The sequence below is a fragment of the Thermobia domestica genome, chromosome 4 (genome assembly GCF_964235325.1).
Source record: "Thermobia domestica chromosome 4, izTheDome1.hap1.1, whole genome shotgun sequence".
Taxonomy (NCBI): Eukaryota; Metazoa; Arthropoda; class Insecta; order Zygentoma; family Lepismatidae; genus Thermobia; species Thermobia domestica.
Genome location: NC_137457.1, coordinates 13,349,423 through 13,369,810, shown reverse-complemented (window position 1 = coordinate 13,369,810; position 20,388 = coordinate 13,349,423). Strand labels below are relative to the sequence as shown.

The 20,388-nt window shown below is 33.3% G+C and overlaps 1 protein-coding gene across 42 annotated transcripts in view; it reads right to left on the bottom strand.

Annotated features, from left to right (window-relative positions):
• Nucleotides 1-20,388, bottom strand: part of LOC145683727 (uncharacterized) — a 226,351-nt gene that overhangs the window by 31,442 nt on the left and 174,521 nt on the right. For all 42 annotated transcript variants that reach the window (XM_081755198.1, XM_081755207.1, XM_081755203.1 and 39 more), the window contains 7 exons: nucleotides 13,212-13,259; nucleotides 10,485-10,526; nucleotides 9,072-9,116; nucleotides 5,940-5,993; nucleotides 3,203-3,259; nucleotides 1,794-1,823; nucleotides 509-541 (listed from right to left, as the gene is read on the bottom strand). In XM_081755198.1, coding sequence (XP_081611324.1) covers nucleotides 509-541; nucleotides 1,794-1,823; nucleotides 3,203-3,259; nucleotides 5,940-5,993; nucleotides 9,072-9,116; nucleotides 10,485-10,526; nucleotides 13,212-13,259 — 309 coding nt within the window. The remainder of the gene's footprint in view (nucleotides 1-508; nucleotides 542-1,793; nucleotides 1,824-3,202; nucleotides 3,260-5,939; nucleotides 5,994-9,071; nucleotides 9,117-10,484; nucleotides 10,527-13,211; nucleotides 13,260-20,388) is intronic.

Sequence of the window (20,388 nt, the reverse complement as noted above, 5' to 3'; positions counted from 1 at the left end):
TTGTAGTTGTATTTTTATGTTCTGCACTACACAAACGTCACACCCAAAACGCTGATAACTGCACTAAACCTGTCTTTTCTAACAATAGCAGAACACTACTGAGATAAGGAACACAATGAAACCAAGCGTTCATATAGTTTCTACAGTGTTGCCGGATCAGTGTAACATTTTACCCCAAACGAAGCGAATATATTTATTTTTAAAGCGTTATTATTAGACATGCCTGTAAAACGAAAAGTAGAGCTAATATTCGAAAATAACTTTCAAATTCGTGATCAGCATCACAAAATCAATAAGAATTAGCTGATTTTGTTCAATTTACATTTTCGTTGTTGAACAGTGTTATTATTTTCGATAATTCATAGAGCTCTCTAGAATTGATACTAATACTGAGGTCAAAAGACTTACACATAATATGTTTAGTATATCAAAATTCATTTATCGCAACCTAAAATAATCAGTGCATAAAGTAAGATGAATCGAACAATTGAACAGGAATTTGGATTACCTGGTGGCCGAGACATGGATCTTGTTCCAGTTCCTGAAAGAGTAAATTTATTAATCCAAACCATCATCTAAGCATTTCTAAAAATAATAAAAACTTTTTCAAATAATATAGCTTCCTAAATGGTTAATGAAATAATTATTATGGTTTAAAAATATTGTCACCTAAATAATGATACATAATATAAGGTGAACTTCTTATCTTACAAAGGAAAATTGAACAAAAAATGTACTGAACAACATTAATTGATATTACCTACATTTAAATTCTGTTAAGAACATGTGTACTTCGGAGAAATACTGTAATAGTGAATAGTCTGTGAAGAATGTTATAGTATAGTGAATAGTTTGTGAAGAATGTTATAGTTTAGTGAATAATTTGTGAAGAATGTTATAGTTTAGTGAATAATTTGTGAAGAATGTTATAGTGAATAATCTGTGAAGAATGTTATAGTATAGTGAATAATCTGTGAAGAATATTATAGTACAGTGAATAGTCTGTAAAGAATGTTATAGTATAGTGAATAATCTGTGAAGAATATTATAGTACAGTGAATAGTCTGTGAAGAATGTTAAAGTATAGTGAATAATCTGTGAAGAATATTATAGTATAATGAATAGTCTGTGAAGAATGTTATAGTATAGTGAATAGTCTGTGAAGAATGTTATAGTATAGTGAATAGTCTGTGAAGAATGTTATAGTATAGTGAATAGTCTGTGAAGAATGTTATAGTATAGTGAATAATCTGTGAAGAATGTTATAGTATAGTGAATAATTTGTGAAGAATGTTATAGTGAATAATCTGTGAAGAATGTTATAGTATGGTGAATAATCTGTGAAGAATATTATAGTACAGTGAATAGTCTGTGAAGAATGTTATAGTATAGTGAATAATCTGTGAAGAATATTATAGTACAGTGAATAGTCTGTGAAGAATGTTATAGTATAGTGAATAATCTGTGAAGAATATTATAGTACAGTGAATAGTCTGTGAAGAGTGTTATAGTATAGTGAATAGTCTGTGAAGAGTGTCCGAGATGTCCGAGGACAGCCTAGTGTATGAGTGTGAGCCGACTGTTTTGTGAGCAGGAGTAGGAGACTGTAAGTGTGCATGTTACAAGAATTGCAAGAGAAAGCAAATACAATAATATTTGTTAGCACAAAGATAACAATTAGTATCTGTGAAGTAATTTGAAGTGTTGTGTGCATGCACCTGTAACAGTAAATAAAGAGTAGCCTAGTTTTGGGAAGTAGTTTTTAGTAAGTAAAATAAATAGAAAATACATACCTTCTAAGCCCATTTTCTTCATCATTTTAGCTTCATCATTAAAAAAAATAGAGAAAAAGAAAATTTAGTTAGAACTGCAATGCAATTTTTAGAGACTAAAAAATCATCAAGTATAATGTTCGTAGATATTGTTATCTTTAAACAAAACTTAAATTTCTTTTGGCTTGCAGATACTGAGCTATTGTCTATCAAGATGTAAACGTTCAGAATTGTGATATATTTTACTTAATCTATATATTTCATACAAAGATATAATGTAAACATATTTATTTCTATATAAGGGATTACCATGTATTACACAGCCACACACACACACACACACACACAAATAAAAGCTCTGTGTACCGGGCCCAGGGTATGAGGTCCGATGCACAAAGCTTTTATTTGTGTGTGTGTATGAGTGTGGTTGTGTTATACATGACAGAAACGTATTAGTAATATAAACACTTTAACTTGTTTCTACAAGCAAAATAGAAGAAAACTGTTCCGATGTCAATTGTTTTTGTAACTCTAGTCATTAAAGAGTATATTCAACTAGTTAGATTAGAAATAATAATAAATATTGAGAAGAAACATTTTCTTTTAATAATACAGCAATTGCTTGTTTAATATTTTCGTTGATTTCAAAAATGTGTCTTTCTTCATCACTGATACATTATTTCCAACATTAAGCCTATATTCTTTCAATTATATATATATATCGGCCAAACCCTCGCGTTTACTCGGCCTACGGCCTGGCACCTATTGAACCCACAATTCTACCGAATTTCAAGTTTCTTTTCGTATTTCAACTATCTAAAAGATAAGATTTTATATCCCAAGAAAATACCCATTTAAATGACATGTAAATTCCTTCATCCCTGCCCCTTTAGTCACCTTAAAAGCTGAAAATATTTGCTTTTGGTAATTTTTCTGCAAGATAGTTTAGGAAGGCTACAATCATGCCAGAGTTCATCATTCTAATCCTGCCGAGAGTGTCTAAACAATTTTGGATAAAGATGTCCCACATAAAGAACATGGGGAAGTTTTTTCAGTTCCCCATAAAACTAATCTACAGTTGGAAATTTTCATTTTTAGTGATTCACTTAGGTAATGCTAACAAAAATGTACAAGCATACCGAATTTCAAACTTTTATTCCAATTCCAGGTACCTAAAACATGAGATTACAAGTCAAAAAAAAAAAAAAAAAAAAAATCTCATTTAAATAATGTGGTGAATTTCTTCACCTCCCGTTTAGACCTCCTAAAAATTAAAAATATTTACTTTTGGCAATTTTCTTGTGGGTTAGTTTCGGAAAACTACAATGCCAAATTTCAACTTTCCACGTTAACCAGAAGTACCCGCTATTTTGTGTTAGTTCATGTAGTTTTATACATAGTTAGGAAATAAGAAAAATATGCATACTTACCAGGATCCTCAAGTTCCTCGGCATATATTACCAACTCCGGAATATCAGGTTCCTCGTCTGAAAAGAGAAACGAAATCTATCTACCAAAGTTTTTCTGTTAATAATATTGGTTACAAATTCTACAGTTCCTAAGCGCGCTTACCGTATCAACTTCTACAATATCTATTGCTAATGTTTTGAAAACTCTCTTTAACCTTAAATGGTATTGCTAGAAAATAAATATTAATTTCAAATACTATATTAAATACGTAGTGATTGTTGAGTGTCGTCTATGCAATGATATTTTTAGAGTTTTTTCTAAGGAATTAGGTTGAGTTGGACGTTTCAGTCTTGGTTAACCATTTTTAGGAAAGTCTCTACACTTCCTTATCATTATCTTTATCATAGTATCTTGTTTGGGACTAATTTACTGGGAAAATGTTTCAATTCATTAGAAAACTTATAATTCGTGAAGTGATAGCTCACTGAATCCATGTTCTGTTTAAGAATAATATTGATTTTAGAAAAGAAGAAAAAGAAACGATAGCTTCAACTAAGAATTTTTGAACTATTCACTCTGCAGCTAGAACAGATTGAAAATTTAGGAACGACGAAGGATTAGATACAGCTGCACTGTTCTTTACGTTTCCTTTTTTCCCTGAGGTTTCTTTACAGATACATAAAAAGAACATAACATGTTCTAATTGATGTAGAGTTGCTGCCCGAATATCTCTATTTTAATTTTAATTCCAATACTTGCAGCAGTAATCATTACGCACATGTAATTAGGGAGATCTAAAAGCTCTGTGTTACAAGGATTGGAATTAAAATTAAAATAGAGATATTCGGGTAGCAACTCTACATCAATTAGGACATGTTATGTTCTTTTTATATATATATATATGTGATGGCGGTACTCAGAAATTTTTCTTAAGATGCAATATGTATCGAATCGTTACAATGTTTTCCAGAAATATATCAAAAGAATACAAATATAAAAAGAAATTCAAATATTAATACACCGTTTATGATTCATTTATTATTTTTATATTATTATTATTACTATCAGTAACGGAATTTCTATTAATTTATGTGACGTTGGGGATAGTACTATGAGCTTCATAAATCAATTACGATTTTGAGTTCTAAATGTGATGATACTTATAAATATGACAAGCAAATGCATAGGTCATTAAGGCAATATTTGAAAAATCCAACACTGAAGCAGCAGCAATTACAAATGTAATCGAAAATAACTAAAATTAATACGATGACAACTTAAGGAAATAAACCAATGTAGAATTACGAATATTCACTTGGATTATTCTTGGTATGTGTCTAGCATATTCCAATTGCCAAAATGTTTCATTGAAACCTCCATCTTCCTCAGTGGCTCTTTCTTGAAACACGGGCAGTAAATTTAACACATCATATGGCATCTATCTTGGCATATAACAATTGTCAAAATATTTCGTTGGGACCTTCATCTTCCTCAGTAGCTCTTTTTTGAAACATGGACAGTAAATTTAAAACATCTCATAGCATCTATCGTAGAAATACAGAAATACCAAAACAAAAAACAATTCTCCTAGTAATGAAAGTATCAATGTTAACTCGATATTACAACCAACAAAAGTGTGTTTGTTTCGCCAGTAAACTATGTTTATTGGGTATCTCATATTAAGGAGATTTTCAACATTAAAACATTAGAGAAGATCGTAAACAGTAAGTAATTGAAACATTTCACTACCCTTGGCTGGTGGTACACTAGAATCATAAGGCAGGAGTACTGAAAAATTATTGTACAGAAATAATATAAGAATTAGTGTTTTGTGTAAAAGAACTATAGAAAGTATACTAATATACTCTATCGTGGTAAAAATGCGAGATTAAGTATTAGTTTCCGGCTACGTATTACAAACTTACAAACAGTATAAAATCTATTGAAAACATCGTGTTATTCATAAAAGAGAAATTGGAATTTCACGAAAAGATTCCTAAAAGTGTTCCTATGAAGACGCTTTTAAAGTAAGAAAAAGTGCAGCTTTTGATGTAATATCGAGTTATTTGTACATACTTTTACTACTAGAAGAAACTTTTCTTGTTTTGATATTTCTGTACCTCGACGGTGGATGTTGTGTGATAAATTTGTTATAGATGTTTCACGAATGACCCACTGAGAAAGACAAAAGTTCCCATTGAAATTTTCAGTAACTATTCAATGACAATCGTATGTCAAGATTACTTCAAGTAATACGATTAGTGTATTTCTATTTCAAGTGTGCCTCTGCTGGTTCTGCTGTCGATGTGTGTTTTCCTATACCTCTCTAGAAAGAGGTGAGACAAGTTGCTGTAGCCGACATCTTTCAATAGTTGGATGCCGAAGTGTTGCGACAAAGAATTATTTCACGGACTTCAGTGTGAATTATTTTGTTAGCGATTCTAAGTAGACTACGATCTTCACTCGTCAAGAATAAACGACTGAGTGACAAATTGACAACACTCCCGAAGTTATTTACTTGTTTTCCGAAAGAAAAGGAAAAGTTTCCTCCGTAAGAGGCTAGCGCGTTAGGACCGAAGTATGTTTCACATATTTTCCGAGGGCACACTGTAAATAGAAAGGCTGTAGTTATTTTCCTTAAAATTCACAATTCTTATATTCTAAAAGCAAGAGAGGAAATTTTGATTTTAAAAATCATAATTAATAGCATTAAAATTTTAAAAAATTAAAACACATTTAATAATTTGGACTACTCACCGGTCAAATCTTTGAAGAATCTCTCTCCAATCGGAGAAGAAGGAGCTTTAGTAACTGAAAAAGTTTCGGAAATAACAAAAATTTATTGAAGTTCAAGTTATGAATAAACTGAAATAAATTAATATTATAGTATCACGCATACTATTACTTTATCTAAATGGTAAACAGTGTTAGCTAACCCATATATGCCCTTATCATTTTTTTTTTTTTTTTTTTTTGTATTTTATGTATTTCAGAAAATAAGGTAAAGTAGTGTCTTCTTTTTGCTGATCTTCTATTGGCTAATTATGACACTGCGTCGAAATCTTTCAGTTTTACGTCCCACGATTATGCCGGTTAGGTTAAAGGAGACGGCGAGGATGATGAGAAATGAATTAAATGGTGGAATGAAGAAAGTGGGAGGAAACGGGAGAGCCCCTAGAAAACCCATGAGCACGCTGCTTATCCAGCAGAAAGTCCACACGGCGCGAGCTGGAATCGAACCAGGGACCTCAAGCATCGGAGGTGAATGACGCTGGGTCGAAAACGAGCCGGGAGGCAAATATATGAACTTCAGCAATAACAAAATACATAACAAGGTCGTTTTCGACCCACAGGGCTTATATCGGTTAATAATGTTATAAATTTGAATTATACTAAAAAATGTAACAATATCTGCTTGATTACACTACAAGTCTCTAAATTAGTGTAACTAAACTACTGATAGTAAAGGCAGCTGGAGCCTTTGAAACGTCAAATCGAATAAAGTATTAATAAGTTTCTTCGTAAGGAAAAAGTTTTGTACTCCATTGACTACTAGAGAATATTTATTATAAGTTCCCACTGCATTTATTTAACATTTTTCAGGTTAATTAAGCCCAAGCAATAACCAAATGGACCACAACTCGATAACCGAAGGTCGCCTCTCGATTATATTTGAAATGATGGTAGCATTTGATGAGATCAGTAAGTGTATAAAATAATTTGATGTACATAATTTTGATTACTGATTCTTGTGCATCTAATTTGAGATTTGGGCTTAGTAAGAAAATCAAAATTCAAAATTTTATATCCACGAGGCTGAATCATCAAATATCTGTACACTGTGTTATTTCGTATGTATATTAATTTGTTCAAGATCTAATGTCGTGTGTCAAGATCTAACGCCTTTTCGCATTTGTTCAAGATAGTGAGTTACACCATTTGCACTTGAAGAAGAAGAACTGAAATGAAATCTTTACGTCCCACGATTATGCCAGCTAGGCCAAAGGAGACGGTAATGATGAGTTTTGAACGATATGGTGGAATGAAGAAATGACAGGAAACGGAAGAATCTCGAGAAAACCCAGGCACACAGTACTTGCCCACCACAAAGTTCACTTGGCGCAAGCTGGGATCGAACCAAGGACCTCATACACCAAAGTTGAACGCTCTACCACTGAGCCACCGCGACCCCATCTAAGGAACATTTTTTTCTTTTCTTCGAAAATGAGACTAAGTAAAATCCCCAACTTTGATAGTCAATAACTCGGAAACAAGCGGTCGTTACATGACCACTATTAAAATGTTAGTGCACCTTGAGTATCTCAGCATTTTTGTGAAGTATAATGATCGTGCAGACTTTTCGTTTCGAGGTATTTGCCATTAAGTTTTAGGTTTAGAAGTAATCAAAAAATAAGTGCAAACCGCAACTTTGGTGGTCAATAATTCGCGAACAATAAATTTGCACACAATAATATGTCGTATGCTTACTAAGGTTCTGAAAATTACCAAAATTATAAATTCATTTAAAGTGGAATTAGCATAATCTATCAAATACTATATATATTATTATTATTGTTATTGATTTTATTTTAGGGAAAAAATGAAATGAAAAAGAAAACATATTGAAATATATCAAAAGTTTCATGTTTCTCATATTTTTGGTCCCGTATTCGATAGACCACAGTGATTTTCAAAAGGATAAATAATTCAAGTTTTTAAGATTTACTGTTACTGTAATTTATGTTTCCGAGGAACTTTTTCGGAGACACATTTTAGAGACCATGGTATTACACATCATATTGTTGTATCTAAACCAGAAGAAAGAATGGTAATATTGAAAATTATTCTTTTCATTTACTTGGAGAAAGCGAAATTTTCCTCAATAAAATTTTAGTACATTTGTTGTTAAGTTAGAGTAAAATGAACATGTGCATGGTACAGGACCGGCCCTAGGCAATTTGAAGCTCCCTGCAATGGTATCATTTGCCGCTGCCTTCCTCCAGAAAGAAAAAATCTTAAAAGCCATGATTTTAAGTATGATACCCCATCATGGACAACGAAGGTTAAGGAAAGGACATTCACACTCAGAAAGGCTTAAATACTATAAATGCAAACTTGTTGGGTCTGCCTTTTCTTTAAATAATATTCTATTATGTTAGTGATAGATAAAGCAAACACAGCTGCAAAGGAAATATGATAATCGTATTTATAGAATTCAATATCGAGCTTCAATCTCAATATATCAGTTTGCAATTTTCCTTCTACATTTGAAAAAAGAAAACCCGTTTCCACTTTCAATGATAAGGACTTTGTTTGTGACAAAGACAAAACTAGGTTTCATATCAAATTTGTGATAACTAACTAAATGGAACAGATATTAACTTCGAGAATTGACTTCTTGTATTTGACAACAATCAAGAAATTCGTGCTGGAATTTGTTTGACCACTTGCTTTAGCACTTTCCATATGACTTTAAACTAATGCGACCTAAACATGATTTATGATTGTACTATTCAAATAGAAGGTCAATTTAGTAAATTTAACTACCAATAGCTTGAGGTTTGTTTCCAACAAGAAACTTTTTTTTTTTTTTTTTTTTTTTTTTTAAGTATTAGAGTTATGAGAGATTCTGCTGTCTCTTCAAACTTGTCACCCCGTGCAAATGCACGTGTTATGCATATGGTAGAGTCATTTCTGATATGATATATGCACTTTCGAAGAGTAATTAACCTAATGGAAATGGAAATCAGCGTAGTGCAAGTAAATACTACTAAACCTATAAAATAGAGTACAAAAAGAAGAGAAAAGCAAGTTGGTTTTAAATTAAAGAAATAACTTATCAATGTTGAAATAAAACTAATATCAAATTCTCATATGATTAATACTTACCACCAGGAACGACTTTGCCGTTATTGATATTGTAAAATTCATCGGCTGTAGAAAGAAAAAAGATAATTATTTATGCTAAAGAACAATATTTATGCTTATACTAAAAGTAAACAGATAATAAATAATAAAATACATATTTCAAAAGAATAATTATCAATCAATCAATATAATCAATATCTTAAAGTATTCAAATGCGTATTACTTTTTAACAAACACTGAGGATTTGTGGAAACAATTGGATCGTTTGGATGCCAAATAGTGTCACTGTACAGGGTGTTTCAAAACAAGACCGACAACGTTTGGGAGTTGATTCCTAACACTAAAATAAGATGAAAAGTATAGATCAATCTGGGTGCAGAGATCCGACATTTCCGAGTTATAGGATACCGAAAACATAAAAAGGATTAAATTTAAAGGTTCATGCCTCCAAAATTACGGGACTTATAGTAGTCGGGTCAAGACTTCACTTAAGAAGAATATGTACGCTATCAAAAAATACATGCTTTAGAATCCTGTGGTACTTCCGGAACAATTTTTATAGATGTACTTGCTGAGTACTTCAAATTATAGCCTGAGTACATTAACTTTCTCTGTAAAAATTGTTGCCTGAGTACATTACGATTCTGAACGTATTTTTGGATAGCAGACATATCAGTAAAGTCTCGACCCGACTACTATAGGTCCCTAGTATTGGAGTTATGGACCTTTAAAGTTCATTTTTTCATATTTTCGGCAGCCTATAACTCCAAAGTGACGGATTTCTGCACCCCGGATGGTCTATACTTTTTGTCTTATCTTGGTGTCAGGATTCACCTCCGAAACGTTGTCGGTGTTGTTTTGAAACACCCTGTATAACTGAAATTTTCCAGAGAGAACTTTGAACTTCAACATAATCGTATCAAGAGAATGCTCTTCTCTATCAACATTAGAAAGTAAATGTCAAAATTATATTTTTTATGTTTTTTGGGTGTAAGTATAAAAGAATTAATTATTTTCATTCAATATTAAACATCAAAGTTCTTTCTCAAAGTCAGAATAAGAGTGAATGTATCACTAGAAATAAATAAGCACTGGAGCTAAGTTTATTTGATGATACTCTACATACATTTACTTATAATTTGTGATTTGTATAAGTTTAAATTCGTTACTTTTGTACTCAAATGCTGATTTTTCAAAAACCAGGGTTCGGGATATTACATAGAAGATGATGTGCTCATACAACCAAGCGGCTGACAATCAGCATCTGAGTACAAAAGTAACAAATTTAAACTTATACTAATCACAAATTATTAGTATAAGTTTAATTTGTGATTGTCAAGCTTTGAGTTTCATACATAATACTCAAAGTAAGAAAAGATTTATATTTTATAGCACCTCAAAGTACAGAAGGACAATGAAAGTTCTTAGACTTACTTCCATCTTGTTCATGCTTCTGAACTGCCACAACTTTATTTCCTAGAAGTAAAAGAAAACGCACAATTAGATTTATATGTTTTAAATATATTTAAATATAGAAAGACTTTGTAGAGAATAAATATATGAATTTTGCTGTTTCGAAAGTTTATTTTTTTTTTAATTATGTACAAATCGAAATGAAACTTAAAATTGTACAAGGGAATGCTGTAAAGTAAATAGCTCTACCCAGGGGGATTGTAGATAGAGGGATGATATCACATAGTTATTCAGCACATTCTCTCTAGAGATATGCATGTCATACACAGATTTTTTTACCTTTTTTAATTCTTGCAAACAACGACTCTTTGACTGGGTATGTAACCAGGCTTCCGCAGTATGTTGACGAAAGTCCTAAAAGGTTATGTCTTTTGAGATGTTTCTTTAAGTTTGGGAACCAATGATAATGAAAGGAAGCCAGATCAGGTGAGTAGATATGATGGTGGATCATACAATGTTCGACTTAATAGTCACAATGTAGGACGTATGACCTGGGTAACTGTCGTGCAAAATGACAATCTCTTTGGACAATTTAGGCGTTTCGTCGTAATTGACTCGTTGAAATAGTCACATAGACTAATATAATACTCGCCGCTGATACTAGAGTTTCAAGGTAGGTACTCAATCAAAATAATTCCGTTTTTGTCCCAGAAAATTGAAGCTATGGCCTTTTGATGGATTTAGCTGCAGATCTAAAACGTTTGGGAGATTCAAAGTGCTGCCACTCCGTTGTTTGAATCTTGGAGTTAGTCAGCGGAGTTCTGCACCTAAACTCCACTGGTGCGTAACTTTGTTATGGAACTAGATCAAGATTTCATCCTTATCCACTAACGAAAAAAAATAGCACTAGCCTCAAAACAGGTAAAAATTTCCTAAGATACTGCAATTCTTTCCTTGTTCTGACCACTGTTGAGAATATTGACAGCCAATTGGCCGAAAGCTTTTGCATGTTTAGTATACTTTCATGAAATGCTGGCCTATTTCTTTGGCTGATATTTGTCTGTTCTCAAGGATCAGGTCATGTACAGCATCACATGTTATTGGGTTAGTTGAGGTTTGAGGGCACTCACTGCAGAGTTCATCTTTAACAGTGAAATGACAGTCTTGAAATAAGCTATCCAGCTATAATAGTGTTTAGGAAGGACGTTGTTCCTCAGTGTTTGCGACATCTCTGTATGAATTACATTTGGAGACTTTCCTGAAAACACCAAAACTTCATAACGGCTGTCTGCCTTAGCTTCCAGGCACGAAGCCAAGGGGATGACCGGACGCCCACCCCCCATTCAAGACCAGAAATAAAAAAAATAGGGAAGGATGAAACATAACGAAATGAGGAAAAGAAGGATCAGCGTTAAAAATAAACTACAGGAAGCTTTTGGTTACTCTTTCTTATGGGGAAATTTGTATTACTTGCAATACATGTTTGCAAGGTGAGCGATATATCCTGGAGGAGTCAGGGAATTTGAAATTTCTAGAAAAGTTACGGAATTCTCAGAATTTCTGCTACTAGTCAGGGAGATTTCAAGCTTCCGAAAGCATAGTGCCGTTGTGTAACAGCATGGACATTTTTTATCATAATTTTCGTCATCGCATCCTTGCAATATCAAACATGTTATCTCAAAAACAATTTTCTACTGCTCCTTTAACATGTCATTTGAAACAGAGAGTAGTTGACGGAATAATAAAAACAAAAATATATGTGGAAAGAAACTTCTGTTCTTCTCCTTCTTTCTGTATTAGATTCAACAGAAAAAGGAACGCAGATATTGCAAAATATTTTACAAGGCATTATAGAGTATGTACTTTTTATGATAGTGAATATGTACTTTTTTAATAGTTGAGGTCATAATGAAAGAAAAATTGTTATATTTGAATAAACAGAGGAAGAATGTAAATATTGTATAATCTTTTTCAATATTTTTTTAAAATTTTACTCGCGATTTCTTCATAGTTTATTAAAATACTTACCAACATATCCTCACAAACTAATATATGTTGATAGTAAAGTCGTTTAGATTGATCGAGCTCCTGGGCCTTCAGAATTTCATGTCACGCCCCCCGCCCCCTCCTCCTCCCGTTACGAAATCCTGGCTGAACGAACCAATATATGTTCCAGAATGATCGAGCACCTAGTGTGATGACCACAGTATTTCATGTCACGCCCCCCCTCCCCTTTACGAAATCCTTGCTATGTGTCTGTAGCTTCTACTGTTATTTCCTCAAGTCTTTTTAAAAATGATATTAATCACAAGAAACCTAAATTCTCACCACTACATACTAAGAAACTAATCTTTCATACTAACCTACAAACAAGATTTTATGTGGACGAGGGAGCAAAGTATGGAGCTTTTCAGTATTTCGTCCTATTTATGTGGAAATCAGTAATTAATGGTGATAAAAAAAGTGAAGGTCTGGGGCAGAAAACTTGCAAGAACAAATATTTTATAACTTTTTATGTGTTGGGTAAAAACCAGTAACTTTACAGATAGACGTTAAAGGAAATTGACAATTTTCTGTACACTGCAGTTAATGTACTCATGAGAACTGACATTGTCCCAGAGAAATATTTATATTTTAGTAATATTTTTAAACGTACTTTAGTACTAACACAATTGTTACAAATTCTCAAAGTAGAAACAAGCTTACACTGTATTCGTAATCGTAAAGAGATATAACTGAAACACTTACTCCTAGTTTCATTCGCTGCACCAATAAACGTTGTAACCTTCTTCCCTTCTGTAAAAAAGACAAAAGAAAAAATAGAAACTTAATTATCTTTTCCAATAAATCATAGGCAGACTGGCATAACGACGTATCTACTTTTTTTCTTTTAAAAAAAATTGACATTTATCTATTTTTATGCAACCCTTGTTAGTCTTTATCATCTGAAAAATGGTGAATCTCCTTTCCAAGTATGAGCCAATTTATGTCTTATGAAAGCTACTTGTGTGATACTTAGACAAACATACAGTTTTTCTTCTTCTCTGAGAAGTTAACAAAATTGAGATACTTCGTTAGGTCAACCAACCGAATGAATAAGTGATACTATTTTGATAATTTTGTTTTCAGCAAAGCAGTTTAGTGATTAATGTTTTATTTTAATTTTTTTTATTATTTATTTATTTATTTCATATGTTTTTAAAATGGGAGGTTTTAGACAAGATACTCGTGTACTATCAGGATAACTATAGTACGTCCAGTAATTTTCTAACTTCTGTTGGAGAAATATAAGATACTATTCTGAAAATACTTTGTAAGACGTTAATTATACTTCCCTTTCCCATATTTTACCATAATTTTTGCAGTTTAATTTGTTTTCTTTTTTTTTCTTTCTTCTTTTTTCCGATGTACATTATAGTTAACTATTATAACAATTCTACGGCTTAAAGTCAAGAAGATTGATCGCTGTTTGAAAGAACAGTGTCCTTTGAATTATACACTGAGCTAAACTAATTAAGTTGGGTTATTAATATACATCTCCCTTAGATCCAGCTTTGTAATATCCATCCATTTTTTACTTGCACTACCTAAAAGTCTCTTTTCTCTGGATTTTTATGCATTCCGTCCGTATTATTTATCCGAACGACACCTCCCACCGATTTTTGACGTCATGACTACATTATTCGTATAAATTCCGATAAGTTACAACGTGTTCTTTTGGTTCTCCCTCTTGATTCTTAGTTTCATATAAAATATTTTTGATTTGTTCTTTTTCTTTTTAATTTCCCATTGTTTAAAATCCCTCAGTCTTTATTAGCCTCTAGGAGTTACAAGTTAATTTTCATGTCCACAACTCAGGAGGCGTAAAAATAGTGTTCTTATAGATATGTACTCGAGAACATACTAGAATTTTAAGGTTTTGTTACGACTTGAAACATTGGTTTCGGTCAATAATAATCTTTTCGTTACTTTGTTCACTTCCATTTTTTTATTTGTTAGTGGTTCATCTAATCAATTATATTAAATTACTTCATATGTTTTGTATTATTATTACGAGTTTTCAATGGATACTTTCTCAACTTGTTGCCACATCTTTTATTCTGTGTGCAATTATATTCTGATCTTTTTCTTTCTTCTACATAGTACCAGAATGCTGCTGAACACTATACCATACAAGGATGTTATAAATAGAGGATCTGCCCATATGTATCTTCATCCTATTAAATCGATGAAGCCAAAAAGCAACCGAGCATCGGCACGTCTGATTGGCTACTCTCGTTTCTACCATCGTCTGATTGGCTACTTTCGTTTCCGCCATGATTGTTGGCTCAAAACATTGCAATCCTATTGGGCGGAGTGGGCAGAGTAGGGGTGGCGAAACTATGGCTTCAAAATTTTGTTGTAAGGGAAGGTCCTCTATTTTATAAGATCCTTGATACTATACTATATTTGATGGTTTAATAAAGTATCTTGTCAAAGCATATATCGCCTTCACTTAGTAACCTATGCATACAAGATTGTTCCAAAACAACACCAATGAACTTTGTGAAATGATTCTTCATACGAAAACTTATAAATAAAACGTGGATAGACAAATGGGCTAGTTCATCGTTAATTGGGATGAACAACAAAACCATATGTCATATCTCGAGGACAAAGCATTAGCACAATGTTATGAAAAAAGAAAGTTATTTTGAACCTAGATACGTTTAATATTATAATGCATAGAAGAAAGGATACTGACAGGCAGGGCCGGATTCAGGATTGTCTGAGGGAAGAAGGGTGCACCAGTAATTACCAAAATAACCAATCACACTGAAACTCTTCAAAGTGGCATGTGACAATATTCTTTACTCCTAACAACACTGCTCTCCTTCTGGCTTCTGTTTTCTTCCCTACTTAACAAACATTCTATTGTTTTGGTTGGTGAATCCTTTTCCTTCAACTTTTAGAAAATTGACTTAAACTATTGCTTTTGCAAACCTCTGCTCTCTTTTAAGCACCAAACGGAAACATGATGGCAGAAATTTTTGGAAACGGTTGCTATTTTCACTGTTAGCTTCTCATTTTAGAGTGTATATTTACAGCGAAGGAGGGTGCATGTGCACCTTTGCATCCCCTCTAAATCCGGTCCTCCTGACAGGATTAACCTAAAAGCACAGGGGAAATTTTATTACGTCTTTCACAAACGAGAAATGATGAATCACGAACTGAACACTCGTACACATTCCATATTTATTGATCAAATTAATGGAATCTAGGCCCAAAATAATCACTATGAACTTCCTACACGACTTAATTTTAAAGTTGTTTCCAACTTACGACCTTAATTTTATTATTCGTACCAATTTATGGCGGGTTTTAACTCCTACAAGAAGCACTTGAGCATCCATATTGGTGCACAAGTTTTTTCATCTTTTTCTGAGAATCATTTCCCAAAGTTTGTTAAGGTAGCTTCCAAAACTCTTGATCATTCTCTCTTTTCTTTGAAAACATACATATATAAAAGGCTGAAATTTCATATCGTGCAAATATTAGTATTTCACATGTTCTTCAATACCACCAGACGAACAATATTACTAACCTAACACAAAGATTTATTTTTCTAATGGCACTTCCTCATGTTATTATATTTCAAATGTACACTCATGTTCAAAACGATTGTCGCATATCTATAACTGTCTTCTTGTAAGAATATAATTTGATAATGATTTTGCAGGGTACTTATAATACTGATACAATGTGTATAATCGGGAAATGTATATTTGTGGTAAATTTCATAGGAAAAGAATTATAAATACGAAAATTAGAATGAGTAAAATAAAATGTTGCTAAATGGACAATAAAGTTTTATTTTCGTTTTATTGCTATTATTTACTGCTCTTTTAACGTGAAATTTGCCACATACATGTCTTTGCCGATTATACATATACCAACATTATAAAAAATACCGGGCGAATTCGTTATCAAATTATATTCCTACAACAACATATTTATAGACATCGACGATAATTTTGGACATGAGTGTACATACTAAATGAAAACTAGCAATACCACATTATTGTCTACTATTGTAAACTAAGGACGTTACAGGATCACAAACAACATAACTTTGGAGGCCTCTACAATAGTAATAATGTAAGACGGATGGGGCAATGCATGTTCACAGTATCTTAGATTCTTAGTGTCTTATGAAGACGTTGAATAAATAGGAAAGCAAAGTTACCAGGAAAAGACAATTTGATCATTCCATGTAAATCATTCATGTCGAAGGCTTTATTTCGGAAAGCTATTTACAAAAGTGCCGCATCCAATTACATGTATGATTTACAGAAGACATAAAGATCATTGTGCCGTTTACAGTGATTTCATAGCTCAAATTGTTGATAAATATTGCTAAAGTTCAAATCACTGTTTTAAAACACGTAACTAAAAGAACTTCTAATTACAAATACTAAAAACCGTTGTTGTAATGTCAAAGAAATAAAGCAAAACATCAATCATTCTTAAAGTTTCCCACAAATATTGTTTTTAGAAAATAATAATAACCTCTGTCCATGTATTTTGTATTTCGGGAACGGTTTAAAATATCAAATTGGTGTAGGCGGCACTATGATCTTAACGCCTACTAAAACCCTCCAGTTTATTAGATATAATACTTATCCAAACAATGTTTCGGAAAAAAAAAAGTTCCGAAGAAAGTAAAATTTTAAATTCTCTCTAACTTTTTCCCTATTTTCTCTATTTAAAAATATATCATACCTTGATCACAGTATTCGGCAGTAAAATATTTTGTATGTGCCTGCTTCCAGATCACTTACGTTGTTACTGTTATAGAAGACTCCAAACTTTTGAGGTTTGTCATATTGTGCATACTGAACAATAAATATGGTATTTTATATTTTCGATTAATATGTAGATTTGAAATTTGTAATAGCCTGACGTAGTCCTATTAAAAAAAAAGACTTTATAATGCGTAGGAAACTCTATCAAAGTGCTCTTATTGCAGAGTATATCATACAATATGTACCTGAAGGTATTTTCATGGTGCAGCAAAGTATCAGCGTTTCTTATCTATTACTTTAAAAATTACAAGAGCGTTTCAAAATAAATGGTGACCCTATATATATATATATATATATATATATATACGTAACTCAATATTGTTAACATTCCAAATTTGAAAGGAAGATTTAAAATATTTAGCCAATTCCATTTTCAACGATTGATTAGATTCAATATGTGTGGTGTGAGTACTTTGCGTATAGCAGAGAAATCAATCATCATTACATCGAAAATAATTTTGATTGGGGTTTCTATTTATCTTTAATGTGTGGTTTCGAATAAATACAAATAAAGTACTTTTCACAAGAAAAAACAAACCTTTTATGAGTAACCAGAATTTCAGGATGATTTCGATATTGTGTCAGTATCTTCAGAAATGCTTTGTATCTGATGAAGATACCAATGCTATGTCGAAACTATCACATAATTACTTTATTTATTTATTTATTTTTTTATAAGAGTCATGCTTTCAGCTGTCAGTGTGTTTTCACATACACTTTTATAAAATAGAGATAGTCGTATTACAGAGTAATAAACTTTAAGCATGAGCGGAACTATTGTTAATAACACCAGGACACAATATACAGGGGAACATTTAGTGTAAATTCATAAAATTGAAAGAAGCGTATTCAAAGTATTTATCGCGTTACGACATTAGCTTCAGTGCTGGCGTTAGCAGTAACTTTAACGAATTAATCAAGCGGCCCCGCGTAGCGTAGTCACTAACGCTCTCGCCTTCAATGAGACCGGTCCCGCGTTCGATTTCCGGTGGGGTCACTCGGTCGAAAAAGTGTAACACGCTTTTTCAGGCCAGCCACCCTGAATGAGGTTTTTCCTGGGTTTTCCTCATTCACACCAGGCAAATGCCGGGGTGGTACATAACTTATAGGTCCCAGGCCACTTCCTTCCTTGCCCCGTCCTTTCTTCCTTCTCTTGCCCCGGATTGTGTGCTCGCCAAGGGACGTTATCCCTCAAATCGTGACGGGTTAAATAGCCTTAGATGCCGAAAGTGCAGAAATCTAAACCCTAAATTCCTATGAATTAATCAATAAAACATTTCGACACAGTTAACTTATATACAAACGCAGTATCCTTTAGCCATAGATAATGTTTGTAGAAACCTTCTCAGTAAAGTTTCTCCGAAATATATAGGAAACAGTGTAGTACAAGGAATCAACCATGCCATCAATTAATAGATATATTAAGGCGCACGTTGATTCAGTGGCAAATCATTCACCTTTTTATGTATAAGGATTGCTTGGTTCCGTCCCATGTCATGTTAGTTTTTGAGGGGCATTCGTTCCTTCCTACATACTCATTGTGTCAATTATTTCATAATAATTTCTTTTTTTATAATCTCCATATTCTTTAGCCTAAAGGGTATGAACGTAGAATGTTGAGTACTTATTGTAGGATTTTGTAAAATCATGTTCTACTCTTAAATTTATCTATAAAAGAATGTGTAACACCCACCATTAACAATTTACGCATTTTTCTGCAACTGAATCATATCGTTATGAAAAAGGGGTTATATGCAATGCATCTCAAATGGAACGTATCCCCTTTTAACAATGACCAATTCATTGTCTTCTGTTGGTTTATACATGATAAAATCTATAAAGAATACCTTGATCATTACTGTTGATTTAAGAAACTTCGAAGTACTTTAAGAAACTTCATACGTAGGTTGATTCATTTACATTGAGCCGAATTTGAATGTGCCACTTATCTAAGAAATGTCATATTTCCACTCCGGTTGGGTACGATAAGGAGATCATCTCTATTCACTATTGCATGGCAGCGGAGTTTCATTGCAGGAAACTCTGTTACAGCTCGGTTATGGGTATTGTACACCACTCCTCTTTAGAGGCTTCCCACAAGCCGGAGACAGTGCGTACTCGACGATGAAACACGTGCCGCTTGAAGAATCCGAAAGAACAATAGTCCATTGGGCTCGCATCAGGACTCTTGGCAGGGGATTTGCGAAATTCCACTTGCCTGTTTCATATGCCGATAGAACTTCGGCCCCGATGTTTCCGCCGAGTGGCTTGATGCCGTTCAACCTGGTTTTCGTCTTGTCTGTACAATACTAGGAATTTTACATTAGTACACTCCTGTTAAAACATGAATCTGGTTGTACGTCCTAGCTATCTTTAGGAGACGCACTTTGCCCTGCACGACTAACCAATCACACTCATTAAACCTCTTGGGGAAAGTCTCTGTGCACTAGCGGAAGAACGTGCTTCGGCCCGTAAAGCCAACAGTCTTCATGTAAAACCGCGAACTTTATCACAGTTTGTGACGTAAATCCACGTCCAACAAGGGTAAAAACAAACTTCAACCAATCACTCGCGAGATGACATTGATACAGTCTCTTGCATAACTTTTTTTCGCTCAGCCAAATGACAAGCTTTCACTGCGTGCACACTGCTCTTGCAAACAACCGTGAGGAATAAACCCTGTGAATGGTGCGGTTGATTTTCACCTGCGATGTGCAGTATTTGCTGATCATCACACGCTGTATGGAAGAATGTTCGGAGGTCATAATACGCGGATCCACAAGCAATAGCAGCAGGGTCCTCTTTATCGGAGGCCGGTTTCTGCTACTCGCGTCGGTGTGTGGATATTTCCCTATAATACGATTCACAACGCCATGACCTATACAAAAAATACGCACTTAGCACATTTCTGCGATGCGCAATGCTGTGAATGCGTAGAAAAGCATCACAATGATGCTCTCCCAGAATCTGTTTAGGTTCGGCAGCATCAGAATACGCTCTGTTCTACTGTGTGAATAAGATACTGCTTCTTACCTTGTGGGAATTTTACGGAAATGGTTACACATGTGACGTACAGTTGC